We start from the raw sequence: 15,969 nt of genomic DNA, 5'->3' as shown, positions 1-15,969 counted from the left end.
CTAGCGCTATAATTTGCAATATATGTAATTTATAGCGCCTTTCTAATTTACTTTTCAATTTTTCAATTTTTATTACGCAATTTATAGTGTTATCAATATTTCACAAAATAAAAGTATTTTTTCGATAAAAATTTAAAGCATTTCTATATTAAAGGAGCGAGAGAGAAAACACTAAAGCGTGCGACAGAGACAGCTACTGTTTGACGATGAGATCATCATTGCCCTCCTCTTGGCGCTCGCCTCGCTCAGCATGTGCCCCTCTTTGCGCGTGAGGTAACCTTCTCTCTATAGATCTTGTGGAAAAACTGAGGCTGGCAGGATTTCCGGTTTCAGCCATGACACCCTACAACAAAATGGCCGCTCAACAACTGCTCAACAACTGCTCAACAACTGCTCAACAACTGCTCGGCATCTTTCAAGAATTTTTACAATATTATCAATTTGTATCACCACGCCGGGTATCACATGTGCATACGCACGTACAGATATACACATACACACGCATTGTCGCCATTTTGTTGTAGGGTGTCATGGCCGAAACCGGAAATCCTGCCGGCCTCAGCTCTTTTGACGAAGTTAGCGATCTAGTACTAGTATAGACATCTGTGGTGTATGTATACTTGTGGGCATTAAGGCCATCACACACAAAATGACATAACTGCATATGCATAGCATAAGACCGTCTCGACTAATGAACATCTAGCATAAAGGCGCCATATTGATTTACATAGCATGCTCATTGGTCGAGACGGTCTTATGCTATGCATATGCAGTTATGTCATTTTGTGTGTGATGGCCTTTAGTTACGTTCGGGAACGTATCTCGAGGGTTAGGTTACCCTGTGGTTAACGTCCTGGTTAATCCTCTTCGACGTGGAGGCCCACAATAGCTCCAAAAGGTCGAAAGAATTTGCGTATTAGGATATAAACACTATGAGAGACGTGTAGTATATATATATATATATATCAGAAAACTATGTATTACGTCTTGTCTTTACAAAGGATCAGGCCGTACTTCTTTTCTCGCACAACGCACGTGAGTCTCTAGACTTTCTCTAGTCTCGGTTGGTAACGTCGAGAGCTCTGTAATCGGCATAGCCTACACACTAGTGCAGAAAGTTCGGCAATAAAGAACAAACCTATAATTGATAATAATAAACATGTGAGCAATATATGATGAATGTATGACTTAACCACATTAAGACGGTAAGTGCGAATTGTCTGTCCGATAGGTTATGTTCCGAAGTGATTGCAGGCAAATTGCAGATGTGTTATGAAAGAGACATAAGTTAACACAGCTAACCTATTATTCTGTGAATTAAATTAAAAAATCAGTAAATTCAGAAGTATATATCCATTATATGCTATTCAATGATTGTACAACTGCTGTCTTTTCTAAACATAACTTATTGTTTTCTTGCATAACAAGAAATATTGATGAGAAAATGTGGTGCGCGACAGAATTACAATTCATCCGTGCTCGAGTTATGATTAAGCTTTCTCTAAACACAATATTTATTTTACTTTATATTTAGATCAATGGAAGTGACTGATTAACGTTAAAAAGTATCATGTTATTTGTCACTCATCCGGTGAGAATATGTCGGCATATATCATGCAATCTTGTGCCAAAATTTTCCATCATGGTATGTAGCGTTAAAATTACTTTGCAAAACTTGAATTGCAATGTTCTGTGTTGTTTAAGGAAATTTTAATATTCTAGTGTTCCAAAAGTTTAGTGAGGCAAAAATCAGCAAAAGTTGCGTGCATGGAACAACCGGCACAACATGTAGAAGATCAATTACGGATTGTCACGGTGACTCCAGTAATTCCATTTCCCACTAAGAATGTTGTGCACAAAATTAAAAAACAGCCGTGTAAAGTAGATGAGCCGGAATGGACACCTATGATAGTCGATTACACTAGACTTCATAAGCACTACCTCAAATTGTCAAAAATCAAATTGACATGTATGTATATTAGATTTATTCAGTAGTTGCAGCTAATTATAACAAATTCAATTTAAAAAAAAAAATTTTTTTTTTTAATTAAACGTCAATTTACGTAAACCTTTTTATGATTATATTAATTGACTAAGTTATATATATAAGTAAAAAGTAAACCACTAAAGATGTTGTGATATACAAAGAAATGCATATATTTGCCTCAAACTGAGACAAATTAGATTAATAATTCAGAGATTCAAGTTTAATCGATATAATTTTTCAATTAAAAATGTTTGAATATTTAGTTTATCAAATAACTTTTTTTGTTTACAGCTTTGGTTGTAGCAACGACCATGGCCGGATATGCATTAGCTCCTGCACCATTTGACATTTACACATTTACAATGTGCTCCGTCGGTACGGGCTTAGTTTCTGGTACAGCAAATACTATTAATCAATTTTTCGAAGTTCCTTTTGATGCACAGATGTCGCGGACTAAGAATCGGGTATTGGTACGCGGCCGTTTGACGTGAGTCCCCTCAAACTTTTTCTTTTTGAAAGAATTAGGTTTGTACTTGAAGAGTTTGCTTTTTTTTTTTTTTTTCCAATTGATTTTTTTTTGACATTAACTGGTAACAATTAGGCATGAATTACAGGCCTGTTCATGCAGTAGCATTTGCAGCGGTATCTGGCATTGTTGGATTATCCATACTTTACCATGAAGTTAATGGCGTGACGGCGATGTTGGGTGCCATGAATGTTATCTTATATACGCTCATCTACACACCGATGAAACGCATTAGTATTGCCAATACTTGGATTGGATCTGTCGGTGAGTGTGCATTCCATCAAGCATATAAATATTGTTACTAATTATTTCTTCTGGAAACTTTATATTTTTAACAAGAGTTATTTTTCTTATAAGCAATTACGTATTGTAATAAACATGTGTAACTTATTGTCTTTTTCGTAGTTGGTGCTATACCTCCGCTTATGGGTTGGGCAGCTTGTACCAGTGGTGTACTAACGCCAGATGCTTGGATCTTGTCCAGTATCTTGTACACATGGCAATTTCCACACTTCAATGCTCTTTCTTGGAACTTGAGAGCGGATTACTCACGAGCTGGCTATCGAATGATGGCTGTTACAAATCCAGATCTATGTCGTAGGACAACTGTGAGATACACGGCAGCTTTAATGGCTCTGTGTTATCTTGCTCCTGCATTAGACTTGACTCATTGGTGGTTTGCATTGGCATCGACGCCACTCAATGCATCTTTCCTTTATCTAGGTAACATATGCATGCTTTGAGTTTTATTATTAAGTCAAGAAAAGTCGATTCTAAATTGACGAGGAAATCATTAACTTCTTAACTGTTAAAAAATAAAAATGCTTTATTACCAAAAATATGAATTCTATGAAGAAACAATTAAATTTACATTAGAATTATGTATAATATACTTGGAATTTTTAGGACGTTGAATCTGTAATCTGCAGATTGACGTCAATTTTGAATTCAAAAATCATAAAAAATCTCAGAAATCAAGTTTAATGAGAATAGAATAATTTTTTAGGCTTTCATTGTTTCATATTAGATCTTGAAATGTAGAGTTAGAAAATTTTGATCGAAAATTTGAATTTAGCGACTTGAAAAATTTGTGAATAATGTTTCACAAAAATCTTGTAGATAAAGAATATTTCTTTTAAATGATGCATATGTGCATTACTGGCGGTTAGTTTTCAAATAATGCACATATATGTACCTAAGGGATTAAAAATACTGATAGTTTTAGAGCACATTTTGTATATATAGAGTATACAGGATCTTCAATCTAATAATAATGCGTGTATGTATGTGCGCATGCGTTTTGTACATTTTAACATTTTCAATTTCAGCTTGGAAATTCAATAAGCATTCGGATAGTGCTAACTCTAGAAGATTATTTCGATTTTCGTTACTCCATTTGCCTCTATTGATGGTGCTACTACTTTCGAGCAAGAAGTATCGGGCCGATGTGGAAAAGCAAGCAGACAAGATCATATTATCGCATGAATCAGCGAACAATGACTTGTTGACTATTTGTAAATCTATCGCTCCGGCAACTTCGTCTGTATAGTAATAGTTTTAAATTAAAAACTTGTCAGTGATAGTACAAATTATTGCAATATCGTTGTAAATTTACAAGATTTTTACATTACCTCATTAGTTTTGTAAAATACGATATTGTGTAAAGTATATCGTCGCGAATGGTATGTTAAGTTTAATGTTAATTTAAACTAATAAATGAAAATAAAATTAAGCAATCCTATAGAGATGATAAAGAGATTCGCATACAGAAACAAAAGTTAAAATATTATATACACATTTTTATTGAAAATATTTGAATGCAGCATGTTATATCACATTTTCAATGCTCTTACGCTTCGCCTCAAATTCCTTCGCCATCTGCCTTCTAGTCTTGGTTAGATTTCTATGACCGACACAGTCTAAATTTTCTATGTAACATTTGCTTCTACAGCATTGTCGGCATAATTTATGTTCGCATTTAAAACCCTGTAATATGTAAAACAATACATTAGAACTTTCTCTTCAAAAATCATGTTAGCTTAAAACATGTTAGATTTTGATCGTTGATTATAAAAAAAAATAGTTTCAACGAACCAGGGGATTCGGGCAATCCTGACATCGATTTGAACTTCTTTTAGAAATAGACGTTCTATTCGGCCTTCGCGCTATTCGTTTGAGTTTCTTCGAACGCTTTCGTGATATTTCATTTCCGTCCTCATCCTTGTATTCTCGTTTTCGAGATACACCTTCCTGGAAATTCTTATCATTACTTTGTAAAGAAAATTTTTTTCATATAATAGAAAGAAAATATGCAATATAAAATTTTAACCCGGTTAAGTAGTCTTGCGCGTCGATTTTGTTGCATATTTTTGTTTTTCAATTGTATCTTCAAATCTATTAATAACTTTGCGGATACAATTACGATTATGTACATGTGTATAAATAGTTCTATGAAAAAAATATTTAAAGTCATAGTATTGAAAGAGGCATGTAGTGAAATTATGCGTTTTTCACTATCTTTTCTTTTTGTCGGGATGTGAAAGTCAGTGTTTTTGATTTTATTCGAAAACTTGAGTTTTCTTAAGTGGAACATTTTATGGATTTTCACATGTCTCGATTTTTCTAGTCGTGCTACTTATAAAAATATTAAATTAATGTCATTGAAGAATAAATAATTTATACGATATTTTATTTATACATTCTGCCTTGAAGGATGAATATTTCGTAAAATATTTATTTTTCGATGACTTTATTTTATATATGTTATAAATATTACATTGCATCAGTTTTATTATAAACAAAAATTATTTAAAAATTATTTTTTGTTTTTTTAAATTATTGAAATATTTGTCATTGATTAATTATAATACATGCATAACTAATTAAACGTTAATTATGTGTAAAAAATTAACTTTCTTATCAGCGAAAATTCTACTTATACTCTCAAAAAATAGATATACTAAATAAAATTAATAATAATAATAATAAAATAAATAAATAAAAAAACGATGTACCAAAACAATCGCGAATACGAAATCTATTTTAATAAATTTCTAATTGCCATAATGTATTCACAAATTCCAAAATTTGGCTGTAAAGATTTAACATTCTAAAACATTTATATACAGAATGAATAATTTTATAAAAAAGAATATATAATCTTTAAATTCTGTAAATTTAAATATTGGTTTGTAGAAATCATTTATTGTAATAATGTGTTTTAATATCTTTAATGGTTAAAATGTTAAGGGGTTATCGAAAGGTAGATTTGAAGGATTGCGATGCGTATAATTGAAAATAATGTTTTCAAATAATAAAATCAACAGAGAAATCGGCTTTGTTTAAATGCTCATGTTTCATATTATTATGTGTGATATTTTTCTTGTAGAAAAAGATTCAAGATAAATTTTAATGCGTTCGTTATTCACGCGTACTCCCGGATTAATCACATGCTTAATTTTACCTGTAACTTCTGTACGTGCTCTTGTGGTAGTTCTCGTACGTACGGTTGACACAACCATGGTGGCAACTCTAAATTATAATCTAAAAAGCATAAAAAAATCATGTGTAAATGCAAATATAAAAAAATGTAAATATTTTTCCTAACTCTTCAATTACGAAATAAGAACGCTCTGTTACTTAAAATGATTTCTTTCAGGAAACAATAAAATTTACGTTAAGAGATTATTGACATTTAAGATTTTTGCAAAAATTGATGAGTGGAAAATACTTGTTTTCAAATGACGCATGTCATTGCGGATTATTAACGCTTAAAAGATTAAATACTAAATTATTTACCGGTCTTTTCTATTTGCCATGTCAAGCGTCCCTCGTGATACGGTAAATAACGATCCCTCAAGGCACATGCAACACTCCTGAATGCTTCCATGGTGGAGTTTGTCGCCAGATTTTCCCTTTCCTCTTGATTTTCTGCTAAACAAAATCTACTCTCTATTTAAAAGTATGCCGTGCAAATGTGCGACAATTAAGTGATACAATTTGCGATTCACTATAATACAAGGATTGGTACATACACGTGATGAAACAGCTTGAATAGGTGCCCGCGGATATACGAAGCCGGTGCTGGATATCGCTCTACGAGTTCTAAATATTCCAGAGCGGGTTCCCAACAGGCGGGATAACGAGACTCGAATATATATGGATTGTAAAGATTTCCTTCCGCCGACATTACACCCTGCACCTGGATCTCTTCGATACACCGCTGCAAGTCTTGCATACATTGTATATTACCGTTGGCGATTACAGGAATTTTCACAGCGTCCCTAAAAAATCAAATATCAAATAATATATTCATATTTCTCAACTACAATGTAATTAAAAACGCTTTATTACCAGAAATGATATTTCCGCGAAGAAATCAATTTATAAATTTATTTTTAAGATGCCAAATTCAAATCTGCAGCCAAAGTTTTGGAATTTTGAATTGTGGATATAGCTATTAGAAATTATATAAAATTTGATATAAAACTTTTTCAGAAAATTCATAGATTTTTAACTTAAAAATAAACATGTAAATTTTGTAATTCAAAAATAAAAAATAAAAAATCTAGATACAATATATTTAAATTCAATGTTTTTTTATATTCCATTGTTGACACAAGCACATCGATAGTCTAACAATGAGATGCAGTCTACGAGGGTCGGTACGATGCCTCCAATTTTTTTTTTCTCAGAAAATTCAATTCCTACAACTATGGTTTTTACTTAAAGTAATCTTCAGTCATTGACAAACATTCAGTTATTTTTCCACAAAGATATCATTAAGAAAAGTGTTTGTGAAGCCCTCAAGAGTCGTAGCAAAGAATTTGACGGGTCCGGAATACAGCGTCTGATTCAAAGATGGCAAAAGTGAATACAAAATGACAGTGACTTTGTGAAAAAATATCTGAAAATTTTACATCACGTAAAAACATAGTTGTAAGAATTAAATTTTCACAGAAAAAAAATTAGAGGCATTACTTTCTCAGCAATTATATAATTGATGTTTCAGGATTCATCGTCTTTTGTTTATTCTTTGCTTTAGCGAAGTAATATAAAGCCTACTCTAATGATTCAACGCATATAGAATTAAAATGTCGTCATATACGCAATTAATATGGAGTGACAAATAAAGTTTATAAAAGTTTAAGTAGCAAAATAAGTAATTTGCACAGTATAGATGGATTATAAAATACAAAAATCGCACTGCAAGTTTCGATTACATAATATTACAAAAAAAGAATAAAATTTTTCGCTCATTGTGCACGATAATACTGAATATGTCGAATAAAAAACAAGAGGAAATAGCCACCTTACGGCTTTAATATGCTTCCAAGACGCTAATCCGGTCAATGGACCCTTTTGTTCTCTCGTACGTCCATGGACAGTGAGTAAGCTAGCACCTGCGTCCTCTAGCATACGAGCGTATTCTATAGTGCGACTGATCTCCGGAAACACTCGTAATTTACAGGTGACAGGTACACACAATCCATTCTTTAAAGTCGACACTATATACAAGAGATTCATTATATTACATCGTTGTTAAATCTCTCACTTGTTAAGCATAATAGACCAATCTTTAAAAACAAGAAATTTCTACAATATGAAAATAATTCCTTCATGAGATTTTTCTCTTATTTAATGATAACTTTAGATGTAAAATGAATACAAAATAAAAAGTCGATCGAATAAAGAAGTACGTTTTAGAACAACTTGCTTGTGGAATGCTTGTGTGAGAGTTTATATTTCAGAAACAAATACTCTGAAAGATTTTTATTGAATATTATATATCATGTGATTAAAAAGTAATATTTTAAACTTTTTTTAATGAGTGCAAAACAATTTTCTTTTACGAATAATTTATCGATATATATTTTGAATTTTATAAAACATTGAATCTCTCTTTATTTTTTATTCTTGTTATATTTTGTTTTCTAAAAATTTCAAATAAAAAGATTAATTAAAATAATTTTAAACTAGATTTTTTTAATGGAAAAAAGAATATCTAAAATAAACATACATTTTATAATTTTACATCCTAAATTATAGTTTTTCAAAAGAAAAAAAAGAATAATTTTTCTGAAATATCTAAAAATTAGTCTATAAATGAATGTAACATATATACCGATATTCCTTAACAAATCCCAGTCATCCTGCAAAAAAGCTCCATAATGTCCACGCTTTGCAATTGCCTGCGGACAACCAATGTTGATGTCCACTGCGTCGCAATATGGCTCGGCCAGACGCGCTGCTTCCAATAGTGTCTTTGGATCATTACCACAAAACTGAAAAAACGACAAATTACTATTACGCAAAAACAATTTTATGACTAACTCCTTAAGCGTTAATGACGCCTATATAAGCATCTACGTCATTTAAAAATTGATGAAATTTCCGCAAAGCACGATATCCAAAACTTGTCACTATATGTCAAAATTGAAGAGTCGACTTTCTTTTTTAATTAGAATCGTAATAAGATACAGATAAGTTATTTCATCACTCAAATTGAATATCATTCGTGTCCAGGCCGTTTCTAATTTACTTAGTTAGTTTCTAACTATACTAAAAATCCCTGGAAAGATTTTTTTTTAAATCATTTTTTTAAATGAATTTTTATGTAAAACACCAATTATTGCAGTTCTTCTAAAAAATGATAAAAATATAATATTTAAAAATATTTTTTCTTAAACTTTATGGTATAAATCTTACTAAATTGGTATATGGTATTGGTATATAATATGGTATAAAATCTTACTTTAGACTTCAAAGAATATGTTAACATTTTTTCAGAATTTTCCAGGCGATCTTTCAGTGAAGAAATTGGCCCGGACGCCAGTGACCCACGTGTTCAGTTTAAGTGTTATCAACAATTATTGTACATTGTAGTTACAAATGACAATAAATTAAAAATTATTATGAAAGAATAAAAAAATCTATCTTAACATAAACTAACGACTATATTGAAGATTAAAGGCATTTCATCAAGTTGTTGCGTTTATCTGTATCTTGTTGAAAATACTCACTTATAATCTACAAGATCATCCTCTAATTGATGTACAATGCATACCTGCACAATCAAAGGACGATCCTCGCTGATGTTGGTGAGGGCTTCCCGCCTATACTTAGGATCCCGACAAAACACGGAGGAGTGCAGCATGGGAGTGTAACAAAGCTGGGCGCCGTGTCGTCTGCTAAGCAATCTCCATGCCAATTCGCTCGCATCTACCATCGGTGCGACTATGCAGCGGGGTGAACCTAGATTTTCCCAGACGTTGGGCTTCCTCGAGGAATTCGTCTTGTCGGACGATTCCGTGGTCTCGGTCATTATCTGTGGGCACAAATCACGTGTTACTTGCGACTGCAATTCAGTTTATACAGCGCTAAATAAAAAGTTTAAATTTTTTAAATGTAAAAGTGTGAAAAATGTTCAAATATTAATGATGACTAGACATGTATACTGATTGTAAGTATATCTTTAGATTTGTGTCTGCGCGATGCTAGAGCTTGGTCCGAACTCTTGGACAGAGATTTTTGCATTTAGTATAAATCTAGATAGCAATACAGCTGAAAAGAAGATAGCGGCACCTCGGTACGGCGTTGCTGATAATGTTACTCGCGTAACGGCGGGAAGACAAAGGCGGGGCCCGATCGCGACGGCGATCTCGGCGTGGCCGGTTTCGAGAATTCCGATTCCGGTATCGGCGACAGTTGGGCGACGGTCTGCGTGACGATGTGCGAGCCGACCTTGAAACGTGGCCTTTTCTTGGAGAAGCTCGTGCTTCGCCGAGTGCGAAGGTGAGTTTGATTCCACTTGGACATTGCGGTGGACGGTGTCATGGTCAGCCCGAGAATGGAGATGTCGCCCGGGCCTGGAGGTACTTTACCGATCTGGACAGCACGCGGAAGCTCTAGAGCAGGCAACCTCGCTGGCAGACGTGGGTCAAGGTTCAGTGGCATCGTCAGTGTCTCGACGATCTGGTTCTCACGCTCGGCGGGATCCGCGACGTCCGGAGAACCGGCCGCCTGCGGAATTATTCTGTTGCCGCAATGACGATGGGCCGCCGACGATGAGATCGTCGTCGATGATCTTTGTCTGGAATTTTTTCTCAAGCGAGCTTGTAAGAACGTCTGTATCCTTCTCATCGTTCCGCAGGAGCGCTTCGTAGTTTCGGAACGCTTCCGATTTCTGTCGTGCCTGCTGTCGGGATGGTTAATGATAGAAAAACAGCAGGACACCGGTGATGGCGTGGAAGAAGACTTTGCGTCCGGCGATTCCACATGATTCTTCAATTCCGACACATCCGTCGTTCGCGAAGGCAAGGAAGAGACCTCGATGGAAGTCTCGGTGGTGCGCGAATCGTACGAGAAACAGAGACGGAAGTTTCGGCTGACTCTCGTCGAGGGCAGCGTTTTTGGGAAAACGTCCTCGCCGTTCTCCGCGGCGTCTTTGCCGACACACATTTCCTCGTGGGTCGAACGGACGTACACGTCTGTCGTCGCCGTCGTCACTCTCGTCATTGTGCCTATATCATCTCCGAATAACGGATTATTCCTGCAGAAGAGACTTGGCGTACCGTCGTCGGAAGATGCTGTCCTGGTGTTGTCGGTGGCAACACCGTCAGAGGCAATGCTCTTCTCTCGCTTGTTACGCACATACTCGTACGTGGTAAGGCCGAGGCAGGCGATGTAGCCGTGGAAGAAGCAGAGATGTATAAGCAGAACCGCGGCGATGGCCGAGAGAACGCCGACGACGGTGACGAGGACGAGCGAGCCGGTGCCAGGTGCCGGCCATAATGGCGACGATGCCGTGACGTTGTTCATGCTTGTGTCGCTGCTGTTACCTCCTGAATGTTGGTCGCTTACGATCAGATTTGTGTTGACGAGCACCAGTTGACTCACAGCGAGCGCTGTGACCCCGAGTGCGATGACGAGCGTCGAGGCTAGACACGCGAGAAAAGCCGGATAATTGCGGCCGCCGATGCAATGGTTCAGCCACTTGCAGTGGTGATCGAAGCGCGGTACGCACTTATTGCAGACGGAACAGTGCTTCGTGCGCTGGCCGCGCGTCGTAATGTTGCACAGGTGGCACCGGCCGTTCTCGATCACGTGTCGGTGCAGCGCACGGTCGAACTCCGGCACAACCTGATTGGCAGGCTGAGCGCGCACCTCCGAATCCGCCGGATCCAGCAACAGCACTGTCAGATGCGTCAACGCGTGCAGCAGGAACAGCGTGGCGAAGAGCGGTGTGAGAACGAAGCGCAAGTTTGCCGGCAACGGTGGCGGCGTCGTCAGCAGCACGACGAATGTGCCGGTGAACACGACGATCAACAGCACCCAACCGATCACTTGCTGGGGATGCAGCGGCAATTGTAGACCGTGGATACGTCGGAAGCGTCTGTGCTCCGGTGGCACGTGCAGCAGCGTGTTCTGCGTCGAGCAGCACCGAACAATCACACGCTTGGCACGGTCCACGTTTAGCATTCCTAGATCTTCCTCGTCGTAGGTGTTCTTTTTTATTCCGGATATATTTGTGTTTCTAGCGCTCTCAGTCGATCGATCTAATCTGGCATTACATCTACGTGCAAACCCTTCTCTTGTCCTTGTTCTTGTTCCAAGTCTTTTTATGTTACATTCTTATTTTCTCATGCATTTATAAATCGAAAATTGTCGTCTAATCTAGAAACCATGAATATTTTGCTTGAAATTATTACTGCATAATTATTCTAAACTTTGACCCGTTTAATACTATGTAATTAACTCCACAATTGTTAAGAGTTAAACACTTCGTTGCGCATATACGCATCCTTAACACTTGAAGAATTAATAGTCAACATGATTATAAGAAACTACAGTCCCACACAAAACTGCATATATATATAACATTTAAAATTAAGATTAATATGTCAAGTATTTCTAAATATTATTTAAAAAATCTGAAACATTCAGAGTTGTATTCTCCAAATCCTTTTACCTCCGTGTGTTTCTCTACTATTGACAGACTATTTACTTTTGACTTTCACTCGACTTTTCAAGTCAATCGACTTTCATCCTACTTTTCTTTCTTTCCTTTGTCTTTCATTTTATTGCTTTACTTTCTAATCATCTGAAAAATAATTATTTTTTATCATCGTTCACTTTCCTTTAATTTGACATTAACACACACGCACACTCTCTCTCTCTCTTTGCTAAAAGAACGTTGCAATATTTTCATTTTTGCTTCTTCATTTTGAATAAATTTTTTATTTTTGTTTTTCCATACCTGTTTGTCTCTTCCACAAATATTAATAATCCTTAATTATCTAGCCTGCATATATAGGTCACTAGTAAATTTGCTGCTTCAGAAAAACGCCGTTGATGAAGTCACCAAGTTTCTCTGTGTCCGTGATACAAATTTGTTTCTTGTCTAATAGAATAATTTCAATAAAATCTTCTTGTTTCCACATCTCCGTGCAGCGTAGTTGCAAACAATCTTGAACGTCCTTGAGCGTTGTTCCTCATTATTCTACGAAATCCTTTCGCAGCAAGGGGAACCGAGTCCTCCCATTATCTACCGCACCGTAGGCTTGGTCACCCTACGACGCCTATTGACGCCTAGGTGAATCGATAAGTCATAGTTGCCACGGAAACCGGTCCAGGACCACGTGATTTTGTTCAAGGTTCGCATACGCATGCGGCAAAATAGTATTCATATATGCGCATACGAATAAACTATTCGAAGAATTCAAAGAAAGAAAATGAGCATCTAGTTTCTAGATACCTGGAATAGTTCAAATGTAAGCTAATCGATTTAATGTAGGTAGATAGGTAAGTATGGTCGACTTATAATATCGACTCATAATATTCGATTGGAGTAAAAATATAGTAATATACATTGGAAATAGAAAACAGCGGTTTAATTCAATAAGAAATTTTCCGATAAATATGTAGAATACTCATTTCCGAATTATCAACACAACTCGTTAAAAATATATATTTCATTGTTAATGTGTAACAATAAAATGGTGTATGTAACAATAAAAGTTTTAGTGAACAAGGTCTACTTTAAAAGTAATGAGAAGTACTTGTTAAATAAAAGAAGAAATAAAAAACATCAAAAAAATAATTTTTAAAAAAGAATCAATGCTCACATATATTTTTCTCACTGTCCAGATACAATGTATCAAGAATTTGGACTTCAAATTTTTGTTCAAACTTTTTACTGCCAAGTTCTTATCAGTAAAAAGTTTGTAAAATGTAAAGTATTCAAAAAAAGATTCTCCAAAACATTGTCGACACCAGTCATCGTGATGTTTGAATGCATGTAACGTTTCACTTTGCATACACTGTGAGCAAATTTCTAATTTCAAAGAATACTGTAAGAAACTTTACATTCTATTACTCAAATCTCACAATCAATTTGTATCACTTTTCTTGTTTTTAAAAATTAAATAATCAGAACAAAAAAATATAGACAAATAAAAACTTTTAGTATCGTTATCCAAAACCGAAAAGGACATCTCTGTCATTATTTTGCATCTTAAAAAAGGCTTCTTAAGAAAGCTACTTTAGATAATGTCGATTAATAAAAATTCAAGCAAAAAGAAAATATTTTAGAACTTCAGTTTTATTATGTTTGAAACTGATATCACATGTAAATATAGAACTGTGAATTAAAACAATCACTCGATGCTTTATCAGAGTCTTTACAAATTAATAGAAACGTCATTTTTTTGAAATTATCTATTCAATAATTATATTATTTTGTATCTTGATAAAAGTATATTTATTCAACACTTTTTGCTATAAAAGCAAGGTATAAAGTATTATAATCAAAAGGTGAATCACTATTTCAAATACAAATGTAACAATGATATCTAATTCATCTTGTGTTTGTACGCAATATTCTCAACAATTTATCCCTTGATTAAAACCATCTTTTGAATCATCTAATAGTGCATATTAATTTTAATCTTATTTGAATTTAAAACCATTTATTAACTAAGTAATCTTTAGTAAACAGAATTATATCTGAAATTATTTCCTCTGATTCTAGTTGAATCCAATGTAGTCTTATCTCGATTAGATTAGAGGTTAAACCTTCTAGATTAGAGGAAAAACAATTGCGAGAATTTATTTAAATAATTAATAAATTTTAGATTAATTCAACAATGATTAAATATTTTTTATTTTATATAGTAAGATATATATATATATATATATATATATATATATCGAATGAGTATATTTATTATCAAAATATGAAACATTAAAACCGATTTTCCTATTTGAAAAAGTGGCATTTTTAACAGTGTATTTAACAGATATTTACAGAGTGTGCAATTTTATTATTTTATTAAAATAAAACGAGTGTTCTGCATATTTATCAACCGTTTAAGAGTTTTCTGTATAATTTTTTGGCATAATGTTTAAATTTTAGAGTTTCCATTAGTCTTATTCTTCAATAATAAACCTAGTTAAGATAATTTCTGCATAATAAATAATTATTATATGTATAATTACAGAAACATTATTTTGCGAAATTTAAATTCCATGATAAAACCGTAATATATTTCTGACAATGAGAACGTCTTCTAGTACTATAATTAAATGTGAACTTTCAATGCGTGAAATGACTAAAATTAGAAGCAAATACTAACCTCACTTTATGAGAACTGATCTTCTTAACGCAATGGGACGTGATAATCTAGCAGCATTCTTCAGATGTGGATCATTTAGTTTTAATTATTGGCTAACATAATAATATATGTTATTCACAATTTTATTTTTATTCACAGTTATTCACTTGGTAAAACATCAATGCACACTGATACTGATTAATTCACGCAACAATTAACAATGATTAACAATGATTAACGATGCTCGATATTCGATAGTTCTTCCTCTTGCCAAACTAGAGTACAATTTTTCGAGTAAAAGTTTGGTCAGTTCTACAATGAGTTGCAAATGCCTCGTCGTCAGTCGCTCCGTCTTACCAGAAATAACTAGAAATGGCGCTTTTTAATTAGTAGTTGCCATCCACGGACTAATGGCCGGAGCACAGACTTTTGCATAAAGCATAACGCATAAGCATAAGGAAATTGATTGGTCCATTTCCTTATGCATTTGCTTATGCTTATATATAGACCAATCAATTTCCTTATGCTTATGCGTTATGCTTTATGTAAAAGCTTGTGCTCTCGGCTTAAGGAATAGAGGGACTGAGTCTAAAGTCCTAGTTTAGGCGAGAGGGGATGGTAATTCAAGCGTGCGGGGGGGACTGCTTTTCGCCATATTGATGTAGCGATTCTCAGGGGCTGAGCACAATGAAAAGCACAGGCAATAGGAACAGGGAATAATATAGGAAAGAAAGAGAGAGAAATAGCTTTTTTCTCTTTCTCTTCTATGTTATTTCCTGTTCCTATTGCCTGTGCTTTTCATTGTGCTCAGCCCCTCACACAGAGATTCTGTGTCTGTGACA

General features: G+C 34.7%; 2 protein-coding genes and 1 long non-coding RNA gene across 11 annotated transcripts; 1 reads left to right on the top strand and 2 right to left on the bottom strand.

Moving 5' to 3' along the window:
- The first annotated feature begins 1,063 nt into the window (after positions 1–1,063).
- Positions 1,064–4,102, top strand: Cox10 (Cytochrome c oxidase assembly factor 10). 3 transcript variants are annotated; one of them, XM_012379191.2, is made up of 7 exons: positions 1,064–1,205; positions 1,535–1,645; positions 1,723–1,969; positions 2,279–2,474; positions 2,602–2,777; positions 2,919–3,236; positions 3,842–4,102. In XM_012379191.2, the coding sequence occupies exons 2-7, from the start codon at positions 1,571–1,573 to the stop codon at positions 4,060–4,062; spliced, it is 1,233 nt and encodes a 410-aa protein (XP_012234614.1). In that variant the 5' UTR covers positions 1,064–1,205; positions 1,535–1,570; the 3' UTR covers positions 4,063–4,102. The 3 variants fall into 3 exon arrangements, with proteins under 3 accessions (XP_012234614.1, XP_012234615.1, XP_067215927.1); XM_012379192.2 differs by lacking the exon at positions 1,064–1,205 and adding an exon at positions 1,273–1,449; XM_067359826.1 differs by lacking the exon at positions 1,064–1,205 and having other exon boundaries at positions 1,334–1,645.
- On the bottom strand, positions 2,529–3,071 carry LOC137001265 (uncharacterized). Its single transcript, XR_010891340.1, has 2 exons — positions 2,931–3,071; positions 2,529–2,834 (listed from the first exon to the last, which is right to left on the bottom strand). It is a non-coding gene; the product is annotated as an uncharacterized lncRNA (long non-coding RNA).
- Positions 4,103–4,297: 195 nt separating the features above from the next.
- On the bottom strand, positions 4,298–15,502 carry LOC105679267 (tRNA-dihydrouridine(16/17) synthase [NAD(P)(+)]-like). Of its 7 annotated transcripts, XM_012379188.2 has the most exons (11): positions 15,149–15,447; positions 12,772–13,220; positions 12,484–12,615; positions 9,580–9,840; positions 8,638–8,797; positions 7,825–8,020; positions 6,548–6,796; positions 6,312–6,457; positions 5,977–6,056; positions 4,608–4,772; positions 4,298–4,499 (listed from the first exon to the last, which is right to left on the bottom strand). In XM_012379188.2, the coding sequence occupies exons 4-11, from the start codon at positions 9,835–9,837 to the stop codon at positions 4,341–4,343; spliced, it is 1,413 nt and encodes a 470-aa protein (XP_012234611.1). In that variant the 5' UTR covers positions 9,838–9,840; positions 12,484–12,615; positions 12,772–13,220; positions 15,149–15,447; the 3' UTR covers positions 4,298–4,340. The 7 variants fall into 7 exon arrangements, with proteins under 7 accessions (XP_012234611.1, XP_067215926.1, XP_012234610.1 ...); XM_067359825.1 differs by lacking the exon at positions 12,484–12,615; XM_012379187.2 differs by lacking the exons at positions 12,484–12,615; positions 12,772–13,220.
- Between the last annotated feature and the right edge of the window lie 467 nt (positions 15,503–15,969).

This window comes from Linepithema humile, chromosome 7 (genome assembly GCF_040581485.1).
Source record: "Linepithema humile isolate Giens D197 chromosome 7, Lhum_UNIL_v1.0, whole genome shotgun sequence".
Lineage (NCBI taxonomy): Eukaryota > Metazoa > Arthropoda > Insecta > Hymenoptera > Formicidae > Linepithema > Linepithema humile.
This window is presented reverse-complemented; position numbering and strand designations above follow the sequence as displayed.

Excerpts from the sequence above, each read along its gene's own strand:
- Cox10 (XM_012379191.2), top strand. The coding sequence starts at position 1,571 with ATGTTATTTGTCACTCATCCGGTGAGAATATGTCGGCATATATCATGC. Across the intron at positions 2,475-2,601 it reads TTGGTACGCGGCCGTTTGAC|GCCTGTTCATGCAGTAGCAT; the intron begins GTGAGTCCCCTC and ends CATGAATTACAG. Across the intron at positions 3,237-3,841 it reads TGCATCTTTCCTTTATCTAG|CTTGGAAATTCAATAAGCAT; the intron begins GTAACATATGCA and ends TTTCAATTTCAG.
- LOC105679267 (XM_067359824.1), bottom strand. The coding sequence starts at position 11,993 with ATGCTAAACGTGGACCGTGCCAAGCGTGTGATTGTTCGGTGCTGCTCG.